The 24,103-nt window shown below is 55.9% G+C and overlaps 1 protein-coding gene and 1 long non-coding RNA gene across 5 annotated transcripts in view; one reads left to right on the top strand and one right to left on the bottom strand.

The window, feature by feature from the left end:
• Positions 1 to 24,103, bottom strand: part of Arap1 (ArfGAP with RhoGAP domain, ankyrin repeat and PH domain 1) — a 55,344-nt gene that overhangs the window by 11,856 nt on the left and 19,385 nt on the right. For both annotated transcript variants that reach the window (XM_055623648.1, XM_055623649.1), the window contains exons 3-18: positions 21,581 to 22,106; positions 12,694 to 12,878; positions 12,107 to 12,171; positions 11,396 to 11,520; positions 11,131 to 11,280; positions 10,854 to 10,923; positions 10,478 to 10,598; positions 9,850 to 10,052; positions 9,376 to 9,482; positions 7,820 to 8,019; positions 6,206 to 6,291; positions 4,738 to 4,920; positions 3,480 to 3,654; positions 2,268 to 2,402; positions 418 to 553; positions 37 to 139 (exon numbers count right to left, since the gene is read on the bottom strand). In XM_055623648.1, coding sequence (XP_055479623.1) covers positions 37 to 139; positions 418 to 553; positions 2,268 to 2,402; positions 3,480 to 3,654; positions 4,738 to 4,920; positions 6,206 to 6,291; positions 7,820 to 8,019; positions 9,376 to 9,482; positions 9,850 to 10,052; positions 10,478 to 10,598; positions 10,854 to 10,923; positions 11,131 to 11,280; positions 11,396 to 11,520; positions 12,107 to 12,171; positions 12,694 to 12,878; positions 21,581 to 22,092 — 2,556 coding nt within the window. In that variant the 5' untranslated portion in view covers positions 22,093 to 22,106. The remainder of the gene's footprint in view (positions 1 to 36; positions 140 to 417; positions 554 to 2,267; positions 2,403 to 3,479; positions 3,655 to 4,737; positions 4,921 to 6,205; positions 6,292 to 7,819; positions 8,020 to 9,375; positions 9,483 to 9,849; positions 10,053 to 10,477; positions 10,599 to 10,853; positions 10,924 to 11,130; positions 11,281 to 11,395; positions 11,521 to 12,106; positions 12,172 to 12,693; positions 12,879 to 21,580; positions 22,107 to 24,103) is intronic.
• Positions 8,833 to 14,668, top strand: LOC129688694 (uncharacterized). Of its 3 annotated transcripts, none has more exons than XR_008721979.1 (3): positions 8,833 to 9,280; positions 13,015 to 13,147; positions 13,354 to 14,668. It is a non-coding gene; the product is annotated as an uncharacterized LOC129688694 (long non-coding RNA). The 3 variants fall into 3 exon arrangements; XR_008721978.1 differs by lacking the exon at positions 8,833 to 9,280 and having other exon boundaries at positions 12,872 to 13,147; positions 13,354 to 13,452; positions 14,056 to 14,668; XR_008721977.1 differs by lacking the exon at positions 8,833 to 9,280 and having other exon boundaries at positions 12,872 to 13,147.

Here is a 24,103-nt window from a genome sequence, read left to right as displayed (position 1 = left end):
CTCTATCACACACCTGCCCTGCTAACCCAGGCCCACCTTGGCAATGCACTTGACCCACTCATGAGCCAGCTCTGCATTCTCCAGCCCGAACAGGTACAGCCGTTCTCCCTCTGTGTACACCTCAAAGGTGTGCTCAAAGCTGCAAATACACAAACCAGGGTTCACCATCAAGCCCAATCCTGCCCCCATTAACTAGCATTCTCTACTCCCTGCCCTTGTCAGTTCCCTTCCCCTGGCCCCCAAGAGCTGGACAAACAGCCGTGGGCAGCAACCTCATGAGACAGAGCCTGTGGTTTACAGCCTCTCTTTGTTGCACGGACCTGAGAAGGTTCTTCTCTGGGCCTATGTCCCTGTCTCCCAACCAGAGGCTGGACTTCACAGCACTGGTAGTCTGTGCTTATGGCCAGAGGTACTCACCCGTGGCTGTCCAGAGGGGAAACGGCCAGGCATACGATCTCGCTGGCCCGAATCTCCCCATTGGGTGTCACTGCCCGTTCATTCTCATAGTAGCTCAGGACCCCATCACTAAGGACGCACCAGCGCCTGCTGAACTCTGGGAAGAAGTTGGAGAGAAGAACCATGAGGAAGGCCCCAAGCTACCTGAAAAGCACTCCTGCCTCCTCTCAGGGTCCCTGCCCCTGCCCAGCCTAAGAGTTCTTCTTACTCCACCTCACCACTCCCCTGAGTACTCCCCAGCTGCAGCCCTTTGCATCTAGTCCTCACCTCTCCCCTGTAGCCTCTGCAGGAACCTTTGACCTCCAGCTTAGAGGCCAAGAGTGATGGGATCTTCATCCCACTTCCACTTAGCTATTAGAGCCCATGCTGTCCCCAGTCTTCAGGTAGCCCGTGTCTGCCCCCAGTCTGCCACTCCTAGCTTCTCCCTCTACCTATAGCTCCGATAGCACAGGAAGCCATGGGGCCCACCCCAGGGCCCCTCTCCTTTGCCAGGTGCATTCCTCATTTTATAGTCTGCTTCCTCTTACAGTGGCTGGAGGATGCAAAGGTCCCCAAAGGAAACAGAAATGGGATCCTGGGCCACGAAAGGAAAGAGAACGGAACGCCAAAGCCAGACAGGCTTCTCCAGCTTGCAGCACCAGCCTCACGGTGGCTCAGAGCTTCCTGGCACCCAGGGTGAAAAGGATGACTCAGGGGGTTACATAAATGACATTATCAGGCAGAGGGAACTAGACCAGGAGCAGCAGAGTGTTAGAGTGTCTGGGAGTCATAGGGCTTTATCTGGAGTACTCTAAGAAGGGGTTCTGAGAGAGGCTGTAAGCAACGGCCTCCATGCTCCCCCAGCATGCTGCTCCTCATCTCATCCCTGTGGCCTGGCACTTGCTTTCTGAGGGTGTCTACGAGCCTGTCCCCAAGGATGTGCTCTCGAGAAGCACACGAGCCTGCTGTGGGCTCCTTCATTCTGCAGATGAATGTCAAGTTCCCACGGGAAAGCAGTCTCCCCAGGTGCTCAGGCTACAAGAGGCACCATGCAGGCAGACGTACACAATAAAGGACCACTGAGCCAGCTATAGTTTTAGCTACGTGGAAGGCAAAGGCAAGATGGTAACTTGAGCCCAGGAGTTCAAGGTCAGGCTCTGGGAAGCACAGAGACTTTGTTTTGGAAAGAAGAAGCGGGGTGGGGGACTAAAAATCAGATGAACAGAAGCAGTACTGAGGATGTGGGGCACGGCATGGCACGGCTGGGAATGACATGGCAACCCCGCAGCCACATTTGAAGGGATATTTGGGGAAAAGCATTTGGGACAGACTCTTGGTGGGTGTGAACCTGCCGTGTGTGACAAAGCAAGGAAGTCACAGAGCTGGGGCAGAATCCGGGGAGGAGTGTCTGCTCTACGAGGGTGGGCAGCTGACTGCAGCTCTCAGGTGACATACAAGGACCACCGGCTGGACTTGGAGTCAGGGAGTAAATGGAAGACGGCTGAGATCCGAGAGGGGGGCAATCAAGTTCAAGTCCTCAAACTGCCTCCTATCCACATCTGGAATATGCCAGATGCCAAGCACAAGACCACACCCAGCAGCGCTCCTTACAGACTTCAGGCTCGAGGAAACTCTCTGCAGTGCCACGCCCAACCCCCACCCGGACCAGCCTACTCCTCAAGCACCTTACTGTATACAAGAGTCAATATCCAAAAGACTTTCCAGGTGGCTCTGCCAGAGTCCACTCAGCACCCAAGGGTCCGCCAGCCCTCGTTCCGGCCCTGCGGCGGGCTGACGCACCGCGAGCCCAGACGGGCCGGTGTAGCACCCACCTTCCCGGGAACGGCGGTCCTGCAGAAGTTTGCCGGCAGAAGCGGTTTTGTACAGAAAGCCGCTGTGGCTCACAGTTGGCAGGATGACAGAGTAGTGCTTTTCCAAGGGCTTCACCGAGTCCAGCCGAGGGACCTCTTTGGGGTGAAGAAAGAATGGTGGTGGTTATGCTGGATGTCCAGACACCCTCTCCAGACACCCTCTGAGGCAAAGTACCTAGGCTCATGCTCTGGTCACAGCCCTGCTTCCTCAGCTCCCTGGCAGCGCCCTCGGGCCCCTATTGCTACCTTCAGGGTTCTGAAAAGCCACATCTCCAGCTCTGCCCACCAGTAGGAATGTCAGGGCCCAGCTCCAGTCCTTCCTATCTCAGGAAGCCTCCCTGACTCTCAAGCCCACCCTACACTCCTTGTTGGAGGCATGGAGCCAAGCATGCTAGAATGAGGGGGACTCTGAGCCAGCTCCATAACAGTCCCTAGAGAGAGGTTAGTCCCAGGTGGCCCAAAGCCCAGTGAAGCAGCCTGATTCCAGTGCTCGGCACTGAGGGGTCCCCTAACACACACCAGCTGGGTGGTCTCTTGCACCTCCCTAAACACCTGGGTTCTCGCCAAGCCAGCATACCCCACCCACCCATGGCCTAAAGCCCAGAGCCCCAGCCGCCTAGCCCCACCCTCAACCTTAGGATGTGCCTCAGAACACTAGGCCTGGGCCATAACCCACACCATTCACCCTAGCAACCCCTCAGCCAAATGGGATCCAGCCCAGGTCTGTGATGGAACTCCACCCAGGCTGAGCAAACAGATGATGTGCTGCAGAGGTCACACACATGGTGACACCCTCCTCCACAGCAACACGGACCCACTGCACGTACACAAACCCCAAAGCCTTAACATCCCTGATGTGAGGAAAGAGAACCAGGTCAGCTCCAAGGGGGAACAGACAGCACTCCCAGGAAGTCAGGACAGGGCACACAGGTAAACAGTCACAGAGATACAGACACAAAGGGGACTCACATAAAACATGAGCACCCACTGAACCATACCCCGAGTACCTGCTGCTGCCCCAGGGGCCACCAAGCAGCTTCAGTCACAGCCTGGGAGTGGCCTGCAATTCTAGGCTCTCAGCTGACGCACGCTTCCCACTGACACCCCTGTAAACCAGACCCTGCCAGCAGGGCCCCCCGGCTACTGAGGAGGACAGAGCCGCTGGCCGCTCACCTGTGCTCTGGTTATTCCGCAGAAACTCCATCTGCAGCGTCTGTCCGGCCTGCTCAGCGAGAGCCAGGGGTGTGGGAGCTGCTGGGTCCCCTGAGAAGCAGCCGACCCCAGCCCCACAGCCCAGGAGTGCCTGGGTCTCAGCCAGGTCAGTGGTAGTAACTGCAGCACACAGGGCCTAGAGGAGAGGCAAGGGTCAATCCAAGCAAGAGTAGGAGGGGAGGGGTAGGGATGGGAGGCTGGGAGATGAGAGGAGGGAAGGTAGACCATCCTTAGACTGAAAGAGACCAGGGCTTTGGGAAGCCAGAAGACGAGAAAAGAAAGTTAGAAAAGAGTTAGAAAGAGGAGAGGCGAAGGCAAGCCAGGGAGGCTGGGCGGAGGCGAGCAGCTGAGGAGGGGTCCTAGCCACCGGGCCTCACCTTGTGGGTCCTGGGGCACGGCTGCTGGTCAGGCTGCAAGGAGCCCCTGGAGGATCTCAGGCTCCCTCTGCCTCGTAGCGGGGGCAGAGGGCGGGGCTAAGGGGTTGTAGCTAATTCCTCCCACATTTGAATTCCTCGCCGCCTGCCCAGCCCTCCCCACCAATGGGAGCCACCACCCTTCTGGCTTGGAGGCTAGACTGGGCTGGGCTAAATGGGGGCTGGACGCCCTGAGTCCCGGAGAGGTGGAGGCCTGGCTTCCACAGAGCTCGGGGAGCTAGACTGGCTAGGACTGCTTGGAGGGAGAGCTGAAGGCCACCCATAGGTCACAAGTGTCATCGGCTGCCTCCAAGTAAGCTGTCTTCTACTCAGGCTGAGCCAGATCAGGGTCCAAGATTTAGTTCCTAATCTTCTGGGGGCTGGGGCCCGCAGGGGACCTCGTCTAGAATGGGGTGTGGATGGGGTGGGCCAGAGCAGTCCAGCTGTTTTTCATGAGCCTGACAGGAAATAGCATCCCCATCAAGTTCACTCCTTTTGGCAGAATTCTGAAGGGACAGGACAGGGTGCGGGAGACAGAGGAATCAGGCGGAGGAAGCCAGATGCTGAAGACAGGGCACTGGACCAAGAACCAAGCCTGACTCCTCCCTGCATTGTTCTAGTTTTCCTTACGCAGGCCCTGCTGCCCTCTGGGCCTCAGTTTCCCCATTTGCTCACAGCCCTCTAAGCTGATGGAAGAGATGGGTTGAGATGAGAGAATGGGGCCACAGGAAGAAAGGGCGGGCTCAGGGGGTCCGGACAATGCAAGGACAAGAAGGCTCAAGAACCCAGAGGCTCAGTGTGCTGACCTTGTCCAGCTCCTCTTGGTTGCCAAAGAGTGGGTGGTAGCGGCGGTACTTGCCCTCTCTGTACTTGGCCTCCAGGTGACAACGCCTGGCACCAGGGCTGCTGCTAGGCTGCAGGGCCTCACTAGGGGGTACGTTGGCAGCCCAGAAGTTGTTCCCAGGGCCATTGCCCAGCTGTAAGAAGAGCTGTGGGTGTGGGCGAGAGGTGAGAGGGGCAGCTGACAACGAGAGGTCCTGAGACAATCAGGCCACACACCCCAAAGGGGGGTCAGGAGCAGCTAGGTTTGCTGGTGGCCATGGCACTCTTGCTCCAGGCCCGGGCTCTGAGCCCAGATTGTCTCAGACAGTCTGATAGGAGAATGTTGGAGGCCTGGTCCCTGGGGACCTCGCTGTTGTTTCCCCAGCCCCACATCTGGAATTGTGCATTCCTGAGGCTGTCCCAGGGAGGGGGTGTCGTTTAACCTGTCAGCCAACAGGGTAGGCAGGGATTTGGGGTCTAACTGTTCCCAACATTCCTCTCCGGAGGAGAAGGGGTGGCAGTTTCTAGGAGGCGAGAGGCGGGGCAGCATTAAGGGGTCCCCACCACATGCTTAGAGAGCTGGAGTCACAGCAAACGACAAAGCAGAGCACTCCCTGCCACGATGGACCCACTCAGGCTTTTTTTTTTTTTTTTTTTTTTTTAATTTCCTCCCTGAGCCTCAGTCTCCTCATCTGTATCCCGGGTATTCTAATGCTAACTCAGGATTATTCTGAAAGACAATTCACTAACAAAAGCGAGTTCTCCGCACTGGCATACCGAACACACAGTGTGGGCGTAGGAAACGGATGTGCTATGAAGTTCCCCACTTAGCAGTAAGGCCCTGGGTCTGGCCTCCTGCTTCAGGTTCCCCATAACAACTCTCACACGTGCAGGCACTGGAGAAGCTTAAGCACACGTGCGTGCCTCAGACCATGCAGCATATATACACTATGCATGTGAATTCAGGTGTGGTGAAAGCTCAAAGGCTCTGAGGGGTGGGTGTACATGGTGGAGAAGCCCCCCCCCCCCCGGCTCAGCTAGCCATGGGGTGGAAAGGAGCAGGCTGGGTGGCCAACACACAGTGGCTGGGTAAGCTCAGGCACATTTACAGCCCAATCCAGTTTCCACAGGGCGACAGCTGAACTATAGCAGGGTCAGCAAGTCTCTAAAAGGTCAAATAATAAGCAGTTTAGGTTTTATGGAACAAATACAGTCTCTGTCAAATCTTTTTTATTTTTATTTTTTTACAACCCTTTAAAACTGTGAAAACATTCTTAGCACACTGGTCAGTTTGCTGACTTGGCCAAAAATAGGCCCTTCCAAAATCCCCACCCTCTAGACTATCACGGAGCTCTGCTGGCTCCACAGTTCTGGGGTCAGTGAGGTGGGGGATGAAGGACAGCAGCTGAGAGAGGAAACCGCAAGCACGGGCGATGAGCGGGGCATGCCTACCTGGATGAGCGTTTCTGTCCACACCTTCCTGTCCATCTTCAGGCTCCGCACCTTGGACACTCCAGCACCCAGGCCACGGTGCTCCCCTGCGATGAGGGCCAGACACAGCTGCTCCAGAATCTGGTCACACACCGGTGGCTCACACCTTACCAACCTCCCTCCAGCCACAGGCCACTTTCCCTACCTACAGACTGCTTTGATGTGCAAATCCCGGCTCCACCCCATTAGCCGGTCCAGTGTAGATATAAATGCCTTTATCTGCAACCCTGCCATCTCCAACTTCCTGCCTCAATTCTCCTCCCATCTCCCTCCATGGCCACACCTTCCTGTCATTCAAGTCTCAGCTGACATGTCACCTCCTCAGAGACATCCCAAACAAACAGCGCCTTCTCTTCCCACCTCTTGCAACTCCAATACTTTTATTTGGTTCCTGTGTAGTTTTGCCCTTCCCGCTGCAATGCAGCTGCGTGTGAATAGGATCCTGACCACCTGGTTTTAGGTTTCTGTCCTCGGTGCCCAGAACAAATGCTGGTACACAATAAGCATTTGTCCGAGGATTGAAAGGAAAGGCTAAGGTTAGAGACAGAAAAATGAAGTTTGCTCAGCTACAATCAGAGGAGGGACCCCAGGAAAGGATAGGGAGCTAGGGGCACTAGGAATACCTGTCACTGCCTGGCTCAAGCCCTGGCCCTACATCCGTGTTCTGTCTTCCACAGAGAACCACGTTCGCCACAGTCAGCCTGTATCAGCTCCACAAACTGTGGCTTTCCTTATGTGACCAGCAGGGAAGCTGCTCCTCGTCTGCACACAGACCTCATGGCCCCAGGGCCTGACATCTGCCTCACAGTCCCACAGGCCTAGCTGTTCTTCCCCACGCTCAGTGACTCACTCACCTGTGCCCTTTCAAAGTTCACCTTAGCCCTGTAGCAAGGCAAAACCACCACCGGGGCACTGTCAGCTCTCAGGATAACCTAGTGCCCAGCACGCAGTAAGCACATGGTACATGCTAGGCCCTCACTACTCGAGTCAACAGAGGAACACACCTTGCCCCCCCGCCCGCCTGTTTTCCATTCCCACCCTCCTCAGCCATGTTAGCATGGAGGTTTCATATGTAACCTTCAAACCACCCTTGAAGGCTCAGGCTTCCTCTCCCAGTCCTGGATGGTGCAGCAGCAGCACCCACCCCCACTCCCACCCCGGGGGTCTCCAATCTCAGCGTCTGCCTGCCAGCCAGAGTCTGGTCCACAGAGCTGACCATGTCCCTGTGTTCCTTGTCTTACATGCCCTCTGGACAAAACTCTGGCTTCTCTCTCAGCAGGAAGAGCCCTGGTGGGCCTGGCCCTCTGTGCGCTTCTGATGTGACAGGCACACCAGATCCCAACAGTCTGGGCTCTGATCTAAGCTTACCTACTTGGCAGATAACCCTGAAAAAGTACTTTTATCCTCTTTGTGTGTTCCCATCCCTGCAGGGAGAGCATAACCATGAATGGAGGGCCAAAGGCCATTCCCAGAAGAAGAGCAAATAACGCTGGAGCAGCACTAGGAACAAGACGGCAGGACCTGCCGGCCAGGCCAGCCATTGCCCGGAGGCCAGCCTGCTGCCCACGTACCCACCTGCACAGCGCTTGCAGATGACAACGCAGAGATTGATGGAGGCCCAGTCGGGCTGGGCCGCCCCACAGTCAGCGCAGAACCTGTTGGGGGCCGCAGCCCAGATGCGCTCAGCCACCTCTGAGGTCGACAGGGCCTCTGCGATGGCTCCCTGCATAGCTTCCAGCCATTGCTCCTTCTCTAACTCTGAGTCAGCTGAGAAGCTGGGGACACATAAGTAGGGGAACTGGTGGGAAAGGGCTTGGAGGGATTTGAGGGCCAGGAGGAGGTGTGGATTTGGGAGCTCTAGGTCAGGAGAGAGATCATCTCGGGACTAGTGGAAAAGTGAGTGTGAATAACAGAACCATAAAAACTAGGAGAAAAAAAGGGGAGTTAGGAAAAAAATGGTGACAAAAGAGAAAGGCTGAATCAGGCAGTGAAGCAGGGTAGGTGTTTAGGACAGAGAAGGTACATGGCACAAAGGCAAAGGACAGGAGAGCAGACTGGCAGAGAAGACAATGGGGGTGCGGAGGGCCTGACAGAGGCAGAGCAGAACTGCACTGGCTGTCCAAATAGAGCTTCCTGCCTCAAGGAGCAAGAGGCTTTTGTTTTGTTTGTTTTGTTTTGTTTTGTTTTTGAGCTTCCTCTGCTGCTACCACCAACTGCAAGTCACATAGGGGTGTCCAAGAGGTCATGAGCGAGTGGGGCTGAAGATGGCTTCCACCATAACAGCCGGCAGAGGAACTCAAAAGCTGCCAGAGCCTCAGAGGAGCAAGCGGCAGTCACGTCCCACTGCAGCAAGCCCTGCAGGTCCAGGTGGTCTAGGCCCTTTCTGCTCAACATCTATCAGCCTTGTTAAGGTTGGTGACAGTGACCAGGGAGCACAGTGGCCTCTGCAACTGACAGAAAGGAAAACCCCAAAGTGGCTGGCTGCAGCTGTTGTGTAATCCCACAGCTAAGGATTACGGCAAAGAATCACACAGCCAACGTCATAGGATATTTCAAATGTAAGAAATGAACAAACACCAACTTAGCTCTTGAGGTCAAAAGTCGCTACCCTGCTATCATTATGGATAAAGTACAAACACTGAGACGGACAATAAAACAATAATGAGGCAGAGGCCAGAGGGCCTGGATGGTGAGCAGACACAGAGAGGAGATAGCCAAAGTAGAGTGCAAAGGAGGGAGACAGTGACAGGCTACGTGAGGCAGAGAAGGGCCAGGGGAAGATGGCCCAAGAGACAACAGGCACCCACGCTTTGAGAATAAGCAGGTTCTACTGGAGGGCCCACAGGCTCAGGGTCGGGGATGGCAGGGTGAGCCCTGTGTCTCGGGCCAGGGAGAGGGTAGCAGGTGCTGGCAGGACGCCTCATGAACAGCGTGGTGGAGAGAACAGAGCCGGCCAGGTGGAGACTGAACAGCGTGGTGGAGAGAACAGAGCCGGCCAGGTGGAGACGGGTGGAGACTTCTGACGGACGAGGGCAGGTAGGGGAGAAAAGCGGACCTGCTCCATGGGGTAGGGCTGGAAGGGGGGGATACCGAGAGGATGCCCATGAGCCAAAGGAGGAGCAAGGGCTCACCTGAAGATGCGGTAGGGGGTAGTGAGGTCAAAGCTGCGTCGGTCCACTTCCTTCACATTGCCCACGTTCATGTCGATGAAGGTGATACCAATGCCCAGCTGGAACTCCTGATGGGGGGGGGGAGGAAGGCGATGCTGACGGCAGGGACTAACGTGCAGGGATAGGGAGGCCCTCGGAACTAGAAAGAGCCTAAGAAGGAGGGAAGACTCAGGACACTGAGCAGGGACAGAAGCCTGGGGGTGAGGGCAGGGTGACATAGGAGGTGAATGGGACAGGACAGAAAGGTGGTGCTCAGGGACTGGATGGAGATGAGGTACAGGCAGACAAGGAAAAGGGGGGCTATGCTGGCCCAGTGCAAGAAAGGCTGGAAGTGAGGGTTGACTCAGGACCTAGATAGGATCAGGAAGGGACCAGGTGGACAGGAGCCGGGCAGGGAAGCAGACGGATGGGGAGGCCCGGTAGAGGCCTTTGTACCTCCAGATTCTTATAGAGCTGTACTTTGTCCCCAACCACAGCCACATAAAGCTTATTCTTGAAGCCTCGAAGCTCCAGGCTGCCAGCGCAGTCAGGCTGCTCAGTGCCTCGAACTCCCAACACAGAAGCGCTGGAGAGCCGAACACGGGCTCGCTGCTCAGCTACCGTCTGCTGCAGGGCCTGCATCCACTCATTCCGCTCCACTGCAAAAGGGAGAAGGCGATGCGGGACCTGGGCCAGCAGGGACCCCTGGCTCTAGGCTGCTCAGAAACCACCTCAGCGAGGATTCCCACTGGTTTGGTCCGATGCTTTGCTAGACTTCTCTGACTTGGACAACTTAGGCTACGATGCCTAAGTTGCACGGTGGTTTGCACGGGCAAGCCAATACAACTGAAGTGTCCCCTATGCACACTGATGCGTCTCTCGAGGAGCCAGGGGTGTCTGCAAAGGAGCTGGCTACAGTCAGTATCTCCTTCCTTCTCCCCCCCCCCCCCCCAGGAACAATGCCTCCCTGGCTATGACGTGTTAGGGAGCAGACGTATATTGTTCCCTTTCCACTCTCCACAGCGTGGCCAATCTTCCCTAAGTACACACACAGACACACACACAGACACTCCTAAACTCCCACCATCGCTCTCTGCCCGGAAGGCGAAGGTCCGATTGTTGGTGATCACTTCAAACTTCTGGTCTCCGATAGCAGCTACTCGGCAGATGCAGGCTACGGGGACAAAGCGTTTAGAGTAGGCATCCTGGGGGAGAGAAGAGCTGCATTTCAGAGTGGGACCCCTAGAGCGCCTCGCCCACATCCACGGAAATGAGGGCTGCAAGCCTATCTTCTGCAGGTGGCCCCAGACCACCCTGTGCTGGCTCTCATCACTACCCTCGGCCAGGCCACAGGCTGGGGCCCGCTGAAGGTCAGCAAAGGTCTGCCTGAAGCAACGTTGGGGTTCAGCCTAGGACTAGTCAGGAGCAGGGGTCAAGTGAGGAAGTGATGGAGCCCTCACCTTGTTACTGTCAAAGTATCGCAGGTAATCAGTATCCAGCCTCACCCATCGCTTCTGATAGATGTAAGACCTGAACAGGCAGAGGCAGGCCTCAGCAAAGATGGGGAACGAGGAGGGAGGTCCACCATTACACCCGGTCCCCCTCTCCCAGCATGGTTAACATGGTTACCAATGGTTTCAGTGCATGGGGAGGATTTTTGGGACCCATGACACCAGTGTCCTGGAGCCTAGCTTGTCCCCGTGCAGACACTAGAAGGAGCTGGCAGGCCTCACTCACCCCTGCGGCGGGTTCTTGTCCAGCCAGCCAGCCTTGACGACTGGTGTGATGGGGGTGAAGCCCCCAGGGAGCTCATCCATGAGGTGCAGTGGGAGATCAGGGATCAGGCTGCGAAAGGGTGGATTCAGGCCACTGGTGGGCCACCCGCCACTAGGATCAGAGAAGGAAAGTGGAGCAGGGAGGCTGAGGGCTCCCTCAGGCTAGGGCTGGGATAGAAGGGTAGGCTGGGCTGGACAGATGAATGGGGGGGGGGACGGATACTCACTTGGGGATACCCTCATAGGCATGGTCATCCTCGTCCTCGGCATCATCCCCAGACGGCTCCTCCCCCTCGCTCAGCAGACTAGCCACACGAACGGCCCGCGGGACTCGGCTTGGCAGGGGCTCCTCCTGGCCGGCCCCCACCCCCAGGACTGCTCAGTGTCACATTTTCCCCTCAGTTCCCAGATCACCCCCCAGTGCCACGCCCACCTGTCTACTCCATCCTCAACCCACAACTCAGCACTTTTACTTCTGTTTCTGCACCCTTCCCCCAGAAGCTGAGACCACAGAAGGACAGGGTAACCGGGTCAGGAGAACTGTTGGCAAATGTGCCTCTAGGGCCAGGGGGAAAGACAGAAAGGCCAGGAACCAGAGGAAGACCCAGAGCTGGAGAGACACAATATACATGCGAGAGAGATGACAGGAGGCCTCAGAAAGTGGAACAGGCAAGAGGGGCAGCCTCTCCAAGACACAAACAGCAACAGAGCACACACACCCAGCTAGAGCACCCAAGCCTGGGCAGAAGCCACAGACCAGAGAGCTGCGGACTCCAGGATGACTCTTACATATCAAGATAGCAAAGCGAAAGGGGATGTGGGGGTGTACCCACTCTGGTAGGGGAGGAGAGCCCAGGGTCTCCAAGGCCAATGAGCAGCCAGCCCTCCCTCCACAACACAGGCAGCCAATGCAACCCCAACCAGTTCGCCCTGCCTACCTTGGTCATCACGCTGGCTGGGGCCCCTGGCCCCTCCTCTGGGCCATCATCATAGTCAGAGTCGTCTGGTAAAAAGGAGGGCAAAGGGGTTGAGAGGGCTCACGAGCCAGGAGCTTGACCTCTTCTTAGGTGCTCTAGGGCTTGGTTTCACAAAGGCCATTCCCAATCAGGATGGACTCCCAACCCCACCCAGGCCCGACTTTCAAAAGAAAGGCGTAAGGGACAGGAAGTGGTGCTATTTATACTGAAGGAAAGGAAGGGCCACCACAAGGCTGACCAGGCCCCAAGCCTGGGAGTCAGGGGTGGGGACTGTCCGAACAAGGCCTACACGGCAACAAGAACCAAGATGAACCAAGAGTGGCAGGGCCCCAAGGGCCACTCAACCAGGGGCTTCACTACGTGAAGGGCCACCCATGCTCACGCTTGGCAAGAAGGAGACAGGGAGGAGAGAGAAAGCGCATGCTTTGAGAAGGCTCAGGACACCCCGGGGACTGCTGGCCACCGGGTGGAAGAAATATGCCCACTGCATGCTCTCCAGGGCTGATCCCAGGAGACCACCCAGGGCCCAACTGCCCTGTCGCACTCACCAAATTCAGGGAACAGGCGGGGTGGCTTGGGAGGGATCGCTGGAGGACAGGAAGAAGGAGGAGGAGATGGAGGCTTCAGGGGACCCTGAGGAAAGGTAGGCAGGAGGGTGGACAGAGTCTCTGCAGGCTCTGGGTGGGGACGGGGTGACACTGGTGGCAGCAATAACTCCTCCTTAGAAGGAAGGCTGAGAACAGAACCAAAGCTGGTGTCAGTAGGCGACAGACGGGGCTCTGACCCAACGAGGCCCTGCCCACATGGGCAGCACCTTCCCGACCCAGACTCCCACCTGCCTCACACAACCGTCTACCACTCTCACTCAGGGTGCCACCTCTTGGTCCTGTAAGGGCCAGTTGCCCTGCCCAGTGCCTCCGCTCTTAGCTATGTACCCATGGGACCTCCAGGCTGACGGAGAGAAAAGACCCGAATGGGGTGGAGAAGGCTGCTAAGGGCAAGGTAGGTTTTCACATGTGCCGTGGAGGGTAGAGGGCAGATGAGATGGGACTGAAACTAGAGTCTCAGAACCTGATTCCTAAGGCCCAGACTCAGGTCTGTGGACCAAGGCCCTTTTTTTTTTTTTTTTTTTTTTTTTTTTGTCCACATTCAGGTGACCTCAGATTCCTCAAGCTCTTTTCACTTTCATCTCTGCTGTCACTCTCCAGGGCCTGCTTCAGGTACCCAGTGCTTTCCTGCCACAGTTTTCCTGTTGTCCGATCCTGGTGATGAATGTCTCCTGATGGGCTTTGTCCTACAGAACACAGGTTTGAGTCCCACCTTAGCATCTTCATTTTCCTTGCGTCCTGGGCTACATGCCTAACCTCTCTGGGCCTGGGTTTCCTCTTCTGTAGAGTAGGAACTGTTCTCACAGGCAGAGAGCAGGACTCGAGAGAGTGGGCCACACACCAACACACAGGATCCTCAGTGCCCAGCAGTTAGAATGGCTGCTGGGTCCTGGCGGCCAACCCCACCAGCTATCTCTGCCCACATCTGCCAAGGGCTGAGGAGGGGCAGCAGAGCGGGCACTTTCCTTCCAAACCCCGGCTGCTTTTAGTCTGTTCCCCAGTGTTCCTGGCAGTGGGAACACCGTAAATGCAAGGAAGTCTGGAGGTGACTGGGTCACTCTTGAATCCACCAGTTTCCCCTCTCCCCGCTCCTTGTAGGCGCATCCCTGTCTCTCCACCACATCTCTCCAGCCCCACCTTGCTGTTTCCCTAAACCCTGCTGTTCTCCACTGTATGTGAAAATTATTCCAAATAATATTCTTCAAGGCATGTCCCTCCGACCACATACTCCGTCAGCATCTAAGCCAACAAATGCCAGCTCTACTACCACGTGCTTCTTAGAATGTGTCTGTTTCCCAACAGCTTGTCCCACAGCCATGCAGACAGGGAGGGAACTTCCCTGTGGAGTCATGACCCACATGAGGCTCTAGAGCAGCCCAGCCTCCCACCCAGCACTGCCTTGACAACAGCATCCTACGTGGGACCCACAGGGTACCAGGAGCAACGGTCAGCAAGCTCTACCACGGGGGTACAGGCTCCTGCGTAGCGACTGGGAGCACGCACACTTGTGGGGCCACTGGGAGGCACACTGGCTCCTCGGAACCAGGAGTTCCTTTCTAAGCCAGGCTGGCTCCCCAGGAGTCACCCACCCACTCTGATCCTCAGTCTCTCACCTCTGAGCTGTCACCTGCAAGGATCACAAAGAATGGCCGCTAGAAAGCTATGTGGGCTGTGCCGTGATGGCTGTCATGCCCCTGTCGCTACCCTGGCAGTAAGCTGTTCTCCACAACCTGCCTACTCTCTGGGAAACGACAGCAAGGGGAGGTGGCATGGAGGGCACACTATCCCTTTGTACGCACTCCCTGAGTTGACCCTGAGTTGTCTCTTCACGGGAGGGAAAGCATTTGACTTGAGACCCACACAGCCAAGCACAGAGTGTTCTGGTCGCAAGAGAAACAAATGAATGATTAAACGATGACTAAACACCTGAGTGCAAACCTGCTGGCCAGCTTGACCCAGTGCCTGGCCCCAGACAGGCAGGGCTATGTCCTTAGCCTTCCAGATGAGCACGTCAATCAATTGCACAGCTGCTTCCAGGAAGAAGGGGCTGTGGAGCCCACGCTCAGCGGTCAGCTGAGAGCAGATTGTGTGAACTAAGTGGAAGTGGGGATTCCTGCTCTCCAAGGCCAAGCAAGTGAGCCTGGCTTCCCATTGCTACTCTCCTCGCTCAATGGGCCTGAAGGATGGAGAGTAGCAATAGAGTGCCCACTTGTTCCTCATCCGCAGGGCCAGGCAAGCACAAGCCCTCCTCACCCGGTCTACCTTCACTACTGCCCTGAGGCCTGCCACCTGCAGGTGCCCTCTGTCCTTATCATCTGTCCCAGAAGGGGAGACAATGGGGCCTCTCATAACTCTTGCAGCAAGAAACCTCCACGACAGCCAGATTGCCTAGCACAGGGCATCTAGTCCTGCTGAGTCAGGGCCAGGAAAGGAGAAGTGAAGTTAGAAAGGCACGGCCTGTGGGAAATCCCCAGGGCAGGGGGCCGTGCCCCCTACCGAGAACAGAGCCGCTGGGGAGTGCCCCAGCAGCCCCTGGGTGTCTGTTCTCCAGAAACAGTCCCAGGTTGCTGCTCTCCAGGGCTGCTCGCAGCCTGGCCTCATCCAAGCCCTGAGCGCTGGTGAATCACCCATCCTGGCCTCTGCTCACCCTGCAGGTCCTTCTCCTTTGACTTCTGCTCCCACTCCCAACCCAGGGAAGCACCCTCTGTGCCTCAAAATGCAGCCCCCCCCCCGCCATGGCAGGGCAAAGATGCTCCCCGCCCCCACTTACCCCCAGCTCTGCAGTCCTTCAGGTCCTTCAGCTCTTTCTCTAGCCAAGGGGATGCAGACCATCTATTCTCATTATTACGTCATTCACGATAGGGCTGGGCACTCGACAGGGGTGACCCACCTCAGCCTGGATCCTTAGCTTATTAGATTAGCTCAACAGGTTGGAGGAAATACCCTGGAACCTCGTACCCAGGGCTGGGGGACATATGAGGGCCCCGAGGCTAAACGGGTGGGACTGGAGTGGCCCCATCGCTAACGGTGTGAGCCAGAAACGTAAGGCTTGGCCAGGGATGGTTGACGGTTACAGGGCAATGGGTGAAACAGCCTGTCCTGGCCACGAGGTGTGTGGAGTTGCAGGCGATTGTGAACTGCCCAGAGTGGGTACTGTGAAGGGAAGTCAGGCCCTTACAAGAGCAGCACTTTAGCTGGCCAGCTCTACAGTCCCAAGCTGCAGTTCAGGAACATATACTCTGAGGCTTTGCACAGTGTGTCCCTTTCATCTCAAGCATCTGTCCCTGTCTAGCCAAACGGCCCACAATTCTGGCTTAAAAGAGTATTCTTCCTTAAAAGACATACATCCCACATCCTCCACCTCTACTGTGGGCGTTCCCTCATGCCTCAGGCTTTTCAGGGGCTTCCTTGGGGATCCCCCACCCTCCACACTACTTTAAGATTTATTCAGGGTTATGTGCAAGTGTGTATACAGTGCATTGCCTGCATGCAGGTGTCCACAGATGGCAGAAGCGACATCGGGTCCCCTGGAACTGAAGTTTCAAATGGTTTGTGAGCCGCCACATAGGTTTTAGGAACTGAACCAGGGTCTCTGGAAGACCAGCCAGCGCTCTTAACTACTGAGCCACCTCTCCAAACCGCCTCCATACTGGTGATCCTTCCAAATGTTTGGGTCACAGAGATGACCTCAGAACACAAAAGACCCCAACCCTGGAGTCAGAATCTTCCCCCCAAAATGTTCCATGGGCCTTAGAGGGATGGAGGCCAATCCGAGGGCTCTCACCAGCATAGCTGTAAGAAGAGGCCAGGCCCAGGGATCTGGGCACATCAGTCTTTCCTGATGTTCCCTTGCAGTAAACTTTCCCAGCTGCCCACTTCCTCCTCAGCAGCTGGGCTCCAGTCCTGTACTCCTTGCCACTTCTGTCCTTCCTCCTCCACCACAGGCCGCTGCTGCACAGCCCCAGCTCTGTCTCACTCACTTCTGCCAAGCCACAGAGCACAAAGCTCTTGTCAGACCCCCTTTGCTGGAATGGAGATCTGCAGCCTGCTTGTCTCTTAACACAGAGGGGCTGCAGCCAGGGTGCTCTGAACAGCCACCATGCCAGTGCTCTGCTCCAGAAAGGCTGCAGCCCTGATCCACCCTCACCCTCACCCTCACCCTAACTGAGTCCAACACACAACCAAGGCCCCACAGCTCTGGGCACTTCTTCCTGGGCCAGGGCTCCCTTTGCTAAGCACCACTGTAAACCAGGCTTCTGCGGCGACTTTTTACACGAATGACCCCAAACCATCAATTCCCTTTTGCTTAAAATAGGCTTCTTCCTCTAGGAAACCACCCAAACACTCACCCTCCTTTAGCTAATAGCCTGCTGAGCACCCCACACCACTCCACTGCCTGACCCCTTCAGAGCTGCCCCACAGATCAGTCCTGCTGTGGTGGGCAAGAGACAGGTAGTCTCTACATGCCATTCTGCTCTACCCATATCCTGGCTCTGGCCCTACTCCACCACTTCTGGTGCCCAATCCAAAGTAGAGGCCATTACGTGTCCCTAGTGACCCGAAGGATGCTGGGTTCATTAGAGATTCCTGGTAACTGTCAGCACTGGAGGTCAACCTTAGAGTCCACATGCACCCACCACTTTCCAACCCTGGCCAGCGGGGGAGAACCGCACAAGTGAAGGGCCCACCCTCCGCAGGTAGGCCCTGTCATCTTGGGCTGGGAGTAAGGAGTTTAGACACACAGCAATCTTGAATTTGACAGTGCAACGAGCTAACCTAAATCTCCCCCAAGGGAGCTGCCTGATGGTGCAGGGAACTGGGAATGAATGCTAGAACAGAACAGGTGAGCATCAGAGGCCCAAAGAGAGGACAGCAGAGACACCCCTTCACACACACACACACACACACACACACACACACACACACAGGACAACAGTGGCAGAGTCTGATAGCACCAGAAAACAGGGAATGGGATCCCTAATGGATCTAGGAGAAGCTGCTGGGAAGAAAGGGGAGGTGTTAGAAGAGGGCATAAAAAAACCAGAAGCAGAGAAAGGAAAAGAAAGACCTGAGCAAACCAAGGAGCAGCAGGGCACCCTGGAAAAGCAGCTCAGAAAGTGACATCCAGACAAGAGGGGCTCCTGCTCTTCCAGCCCTCCCACCGGCCCAGCAGTCTGGCCAGGGCTGCCCCTCACTCACCCTCAGAGGCCTGCGGAATCCTGGGCCTAACAACTCCAGTCAGGTGCGCGCCAAGGTGTCCTGCGTCTGCCCCTGAAGGCCTATGTGGGCTTGCGCTGATGGCGCCGCCAGAGTCCCTGCTGTCAGCTGTGTCTTAGTTCTGTTCCTTTGCAGGTGTGAGCCCAGGTATGTATGTCTTTGTACACCTATGGGTGGTGTCTCTGAATATGTGTAAATAACTTCTCTAAGTATGTTTCTCTGAATATAATCATAAATCTGTGGGGGGTGGTGAGAGATGGAGAGAATGTGAGCATATGAGTGTGTGTGTGTGTGTGTGTGTGTGTGTGTGTGTGTGTGTGTATCCAGCTCTGGTCTCTGCTTCCTCCTCTCGGCCTCTCCTACCCCCACTCCCTTCAGCCTAGGCCAACACACTTCCTGAAAACACTGAGAGAGAGAAAAGTCACCCATAATCCCCTGGGGCAGATACTTCCTCCCCGCCCCTCAGCCACACCAGAGCCGTCCAAACTAAGATGGGACAATTAGTCCCATCTGCTGGTCCTCTGAGGCCTCACAGGGTAGCTGTCCAGGAAGCCCTGATTCCTGGTAGCCCTTACAGCGGCTCCCCCCCCCCCATGAGGCCCACAGCGGCTGCAAAATGGGCGTTCTGAAGGGAACAAGTTCTACCCCAGCAACAGCTGATCAGTCTTCAGCAAGACCACGGATTGGCTGGGCTGCAGGGGCAAGGGAAACCTTGCAAGGTGTGACTCTAGCCAGCAGCTGCCTGCTCTGGGCAAACACTTCCTTTCTCTCAAATATCTTTTATCCAAGTACCTGAGGAGGAAGCTTAGACCTGCAGAGAGTTGGAAGGGGCTGTGTGGAGTGTTTCAGGGGCTCTTGATCAAAACCGATTCCTCTGTGACCCAGAGAAGCAAGTGCTGAGGCTTTTGTCCCTGACACCTGAAGCTGAGCGGACAGGGCCAAGGCCAGGAAGCAGGATCTGAATGCTTGGTTTCCCCTGGGGGAGGTGGCTTGGGCAACTCTCTGCAGCCCCCTCCCCCAGCCCCAGCCTCCTCAGCTAGAAGCAGGGGGCCTCCCAGGCCACAGACGGGCCTGGCTCTGAAACCCTCCACCTGCCAGGCAGAAAGGAGCAGGCCCCATCCTTGCTTGTTTTCTAGTTGCGTACAGCTTTTCTGTGGCCTTGGATCCTATCAGCTTCTTCCTTCCCACCAGGTCCTCTGAAGGCATCTCCTTCCCGGGACAGGCTGGAGATGACATGAACTAGGGAAGACCTTCTTGAACTCACTGCCCTTTAGCTCTCTGGCCAGGATGGGCTGAGGCCTGGTCGCGCCATCTGCAGACACCCAAGCTCAGCACCCATAGTGTGAAAGCTCCCGGCAGCACTGGCCTTCCACCTCCTGGACAGGTCCTAAGGGCCTATTGGGTACCTCTTGCAGGAGGCTAGGGATGCACCAGGAAGGGAAACCGACAAAGATCCCACGGCCCTAGGAGAGCTGACATTCTAACGGCTCCTGGCAGCATATGTGCATACATATGTGCTCGATGACTCAGGCCTGACAGTACACAAACAATGACTGTGCCAATTCACTCACCCAAATAGCATCTGCATACCAGTAACAATGCAGCCTGGCCGTGCAATCCCACGGGCACGCGTATGTGTGTGCTCAGCCCTCACGAGCTCTCACACACAGGGCCTGTCGCCCTGCGGCTGGACAGATCCCTGCACCTGTTAGGATGGAGCTGCAAGTACACACACGGGCTGCCACCCTGACAGCTGGGTGGCAAATGTGCATTCATGCGCACAGACAGGCAGACAGCCAAAATACCCACACACATAAAATAAAAATTTAAAAAGTCGAAAGACTTTGTACATCCATGAGCTGGGGACTGCAGAGGCCCATGACTCCTAATGCCATCCTGAGGGCACAGGACGCCAGGCCTGGCACCTCTCTTCCCTAAGGAGCGGTCCCAAACTGTGGGGGTCAGAGAAAACTCTTCGCAACCTATGGCTCCACATCCATGGATTCGACAACCTGCAGATCCAACCCACATCTATGCTGAATACATGCAGATTTTTCCCTTGTCCATATTCCCTACAATCAGGTATGGTAGTTACTGCCCAGCGCTTTCAGTGTATTTGGTGCTGTGAGCAACGCCCAGATGATTGCAGAGATGGAGCTGGAGACATCAGCGAGCACATGCAAGGCCCTGGGTTTGACCCCAGAAGAACAAACAGCAAAACCAACCAGCCGCCACCACCAACAACTGTGGAGGATGCCAGTACTATATCATTTTTGGCCCCACCCCCACCTAGTGACTACTGAGGAGACAGGCCTTGACACCCTCATATGCTGGCTAAGTCCCTGTGTTCAGACTGTAGCTCTGAGGGTGGAGCCTTGTATCCTGGGGCCCAGCGCTGTGGATATTATTTTTATTTTGCCCTGAAAGTTTCCTGAACAGCTGTACGTGTCTGGGGAACCCAGAGGGCCCAGATAAGTCAGACAGGGCATCGGGTTCCAAAGGCAGGGGCAGAGCTGTGACTCCCATCCTTGCGTTTCCCTGATTTGCTTACACCCTGGTCTATAGCCTAAAACCCTATCCCCGCTGAATTCTTCCCATTGGCCACTGCTGAAGGCCTCTCCCTTCACAAACATCTCCAGAGGGTGGCCCTGGATGGGGAGGAGGAAGGTATGTGGGATGCTGGGTTCAGGGTACTCTCAATTCCAGCAACTCTGAACCAGCTATGTCTGTCTCTAATAAATGTTACTCCTGCGTGCCGGAGAATGGTCACTAGAGGGCACAATAGCACCAAGCACAAGAGCATGGCTCCCTGAGGACCCAGAAAAGGAACACCTTCTTACTCTTTCTTGCATCAATTAAATCTCCTAACTTCAGACCTGGCTTGGCCCAGAAGATCCCCTGAGTCAATGCTTCTCTATAAATGTTGAAAACACCCAAGACTTTCCCCACAGAAGCGCTAAACCTCAGATTCCCAGCTTGGAGTCAGAATACAGACCCCCAACTCCCACAGAAGGCTGCAGGGATCAACAACCACGGCCCCCAACACTGTCTAGCAGCGACAAGGACAAGAGACCTCTGTCAGCACATCCCTTCAAACTTCCAATGGAACGTCGTTACCCCGAACATCCGGCAGCCTGTCTGCAGACGCTTCTCTACAGACACCAGAGCAAACAGCGGGAAGGGAGGAAGAAGCGGCGTGTCCATAGGAAAAAGAAGAAGAAGAAAACTCAGGAAAGCCCAAAGGAGAGGAGCGGGGAGAAGAGAAGGAATTCCGAAGACGACGGAGAGTGAGCAGGCCTGCGGCCCAGAAAGGTCCTGGGATTCGGTGAGATTTGTCAAGTACAGCATTGCGGTCGGGGATTAGGGTGACAGACAGAAGGACACCTCACCCCCACACCTGTCCCACCATCCCAGCGCTGCAGCTTTCTCCACACCTCACCTGTCAGGGCGTGCACCCCGGTCTCCACAGCGTAAACTCAGACGTTCCTGGGATAGACAGCTGGGGCCCTGTGGCTCCGCCGCCCGCTCTGCCCTGCTCTGCCGCGCTCCCTACTCTCTAAGCCTGTGCCTCAGGCCTGGCCCCTCTATACTGAGCGCTGAAGTCACTCACCCGGCCTGTGGGTGGGGGGGTCCGGTGCGAGGAGGTACAGGAGGGACGCTCGGTTCTACCAAGTGTCGCTTGGCGGGCAGTGGGGGCAGCACGGGGTCCGGGCCGGCTGTGGACGGAGGCGTGAAGCAGGCGGGTGGCAGGCAGCTCCGGCGGGGTGGGATGGGCGGGGCGGCAGGTAGGCCTCCCTCCTCTCCAGCTGTGGGTGGCGGCTCGGGGGGCGTGGCGGCGGGCACGGGCGGCGAGCGGAAGACGTGTCGCTTCATGGGCACCGGCCGTGGGGCAGGGCGAGGCACGGGGGCCGGGGGTGCGTGGGCCCGGAGCAGGCCGGCCAGGACGCGGCGGCGGTGGCCAGGGAGGTGCATGCCCATGGCCAGCAGGCCAGCATCGCTGAGGCCTCGGCAGTCGGTGGCCCGCAGCAGCCCGTGCTGCTCGAAGAGCGCTGTGTATTGCTCCAGGTGCAGCGCCCGGAGCCACTCGGCGACCGACAGCGCGGCCTCGCTGCTCTCTGCCATGGCTCCCGGCACACCTGAGGGAGAAGGTCACGGCTGAGAGGCAACCCAGGAGCCACCGCAGCAGGGGCCCGCTGCAAGGTTCCACGCTGTGCCCACCAGAAACCGGGATGTCGGAATCTCAGATGCTGAAACCCAAAAGATCAAAATCTAAAGCCTAAATTCCCAGAAACTTTGATCCTCAAAGATGAAAGCCTTGAAGGCTGAAATGTGAAATCCGCAGACGCCACTCATGCCATGAACTCAAATTCTATCCTTTTGTTGGTAGTGGCTTTGGCGTTTTGAGACAGGGTTTTGTTGAGTGCCTTCTTTGACTCTGGCTCCCAACTAGCCCTAAATTCGCTATGTAGCCCAGGCTAGCCCGAAACTTCCATCAATCCTCCTTCCTCAGCTTCCTGAGCGCTTAGATTACAGGTGTGCACCACAATGGCCAGTCCGAGTCTGATTCTTGCACACCCACACTGTGCCCGTATACCAGGCAAGGCTGAGCACTGCCAGGCCTGACTGAATAATCCTGTTTCCCCCTCTGTGGGTCCCTGTGGCCCCAGCATCTAGCTCACAGTTTCTTAGCAGGTCATATCCTCTGCACCCATCACACTCCCGACCTGCAGGCTCAGCCACTACCGTGAGACTGGAAAATGGCATAATTGGTGTTGGGCGAGACACCCCATCCCCACTCTTCTCTACGAAACGCAGGCCAGGTCCAATCCCTCTGAGGCACCTATCCCCAGGTGGAGGCCAAGTCTGGAAGCTCAGTGACACATGGGACCACAGTCCATCTCTGCTCCATGTCCCTTAAGAAAGTGGAGTGCTCCAGAAGGAGGAAAAACCTAGATCACAAAGCCTGTGTCCTGGCCTTCTGGGTAATCCCCTCGCTTGCTACCAACGCAGAGAAACAAACAAACAAGCAAGCAAAACATCCATTTGTTTATTGACTCAGTCACCAAAGCAGCCTGGCCCTGGACAGGAGAAACTCCCCCTTACACCAAGACCTCAAGAGCCGCCTCCTGCTGAGAGTCCAAGTAGACAGGAAGAGGCAAAGGGTGAAGGCACCTGGCCATCACCACAGCACTGAAGAGGCAACAGTACTGTTCAGCACAGAGTTCACCTAACAGACTGATTCTTCAAACATTATATAACCATGAAACAAACAAACAAACAAACAAACAAAAAAATCCAATTACAGGGGCCTGGAGACATGGCTCAGGGGTGGAGAGTACTTGCTGCTCCTCCAGAGGACCAGCAGCCATGTTGGACGGCTCACAGCCACCTGTAACTTTAGTTCCAGGGGACCCAGTGCTCTCTTCTGGCCTCTGAAGGGATCTGCATACATGCGGCACAGATGCCAACAAGCAGGAACACACACACACACACACACACACACACACACACACATACACACACACACACACAAATAAAAATGAAGCGGTAAGAAGAAATCCCATTACAGTTAGGAACAAGACAATGACGTCTGTTTCGTTACTATGTTTCTTATCACATTGTTCTAGGCAACACACGTAACAAGCAGGAGGTTGAAAACATGAACCAGGACAAATAAACCATCCCAAGTTGCCCCACGTGAGTTTTGAGACGGGAGCCTAGCTGCGAAGCTCTCCTAGCATTAACAGAGGAGATTAGTATGATCACTGAGTTCAAAGCTACAACAAAACCCGATATTTCGGAGCAGTAGCCAGGGAGGAGCCAGGACGAAAGACCCTACACACAGCAGAAAATACCAAGAATGAGCATCGTTAAGAAGCTTACACACCTCAGAGAGGTGCTGAAGAGCACGCCAGAGTACTTGCTGGGCTCGTCTCCAGGGAGGGGCAGACCGAGGGACAGAAAGGCCCAAGAAGGGTTAAAAATGTCCTACTGCAAGAGAAGAGCGCAGGAAGGCAGGTAGAAAAGCTACATGAATAAAAGTCTGAGGTGTTACTCGAAGGGACGGGAAAAATTAAAAAGGCCTGTATAGTACCCACGTCATGGCCACTCTTCCCAAGGACCCAGGATTGAT

The sequence above is a fragment of the Psammomys obesus genome, unplaced genomic scaffold, assembly GCF_907164565.1.
Source record: "Psammomys obesus unplaced genomic scaffold, mPsaObe1.curated_primary_1811, whole genome shotgun sequence".
Taxonomy (NCBI): Eukaryota; Metazoa; Chordata; class Mammalia; order Rodentia; family Muridae; genus Psammomys; species Psammomys obesus.
Note: the sequence above shows the minus strand (reverse complement) of the source record. Positions and strands in the feature narration are given on the sequence as shown.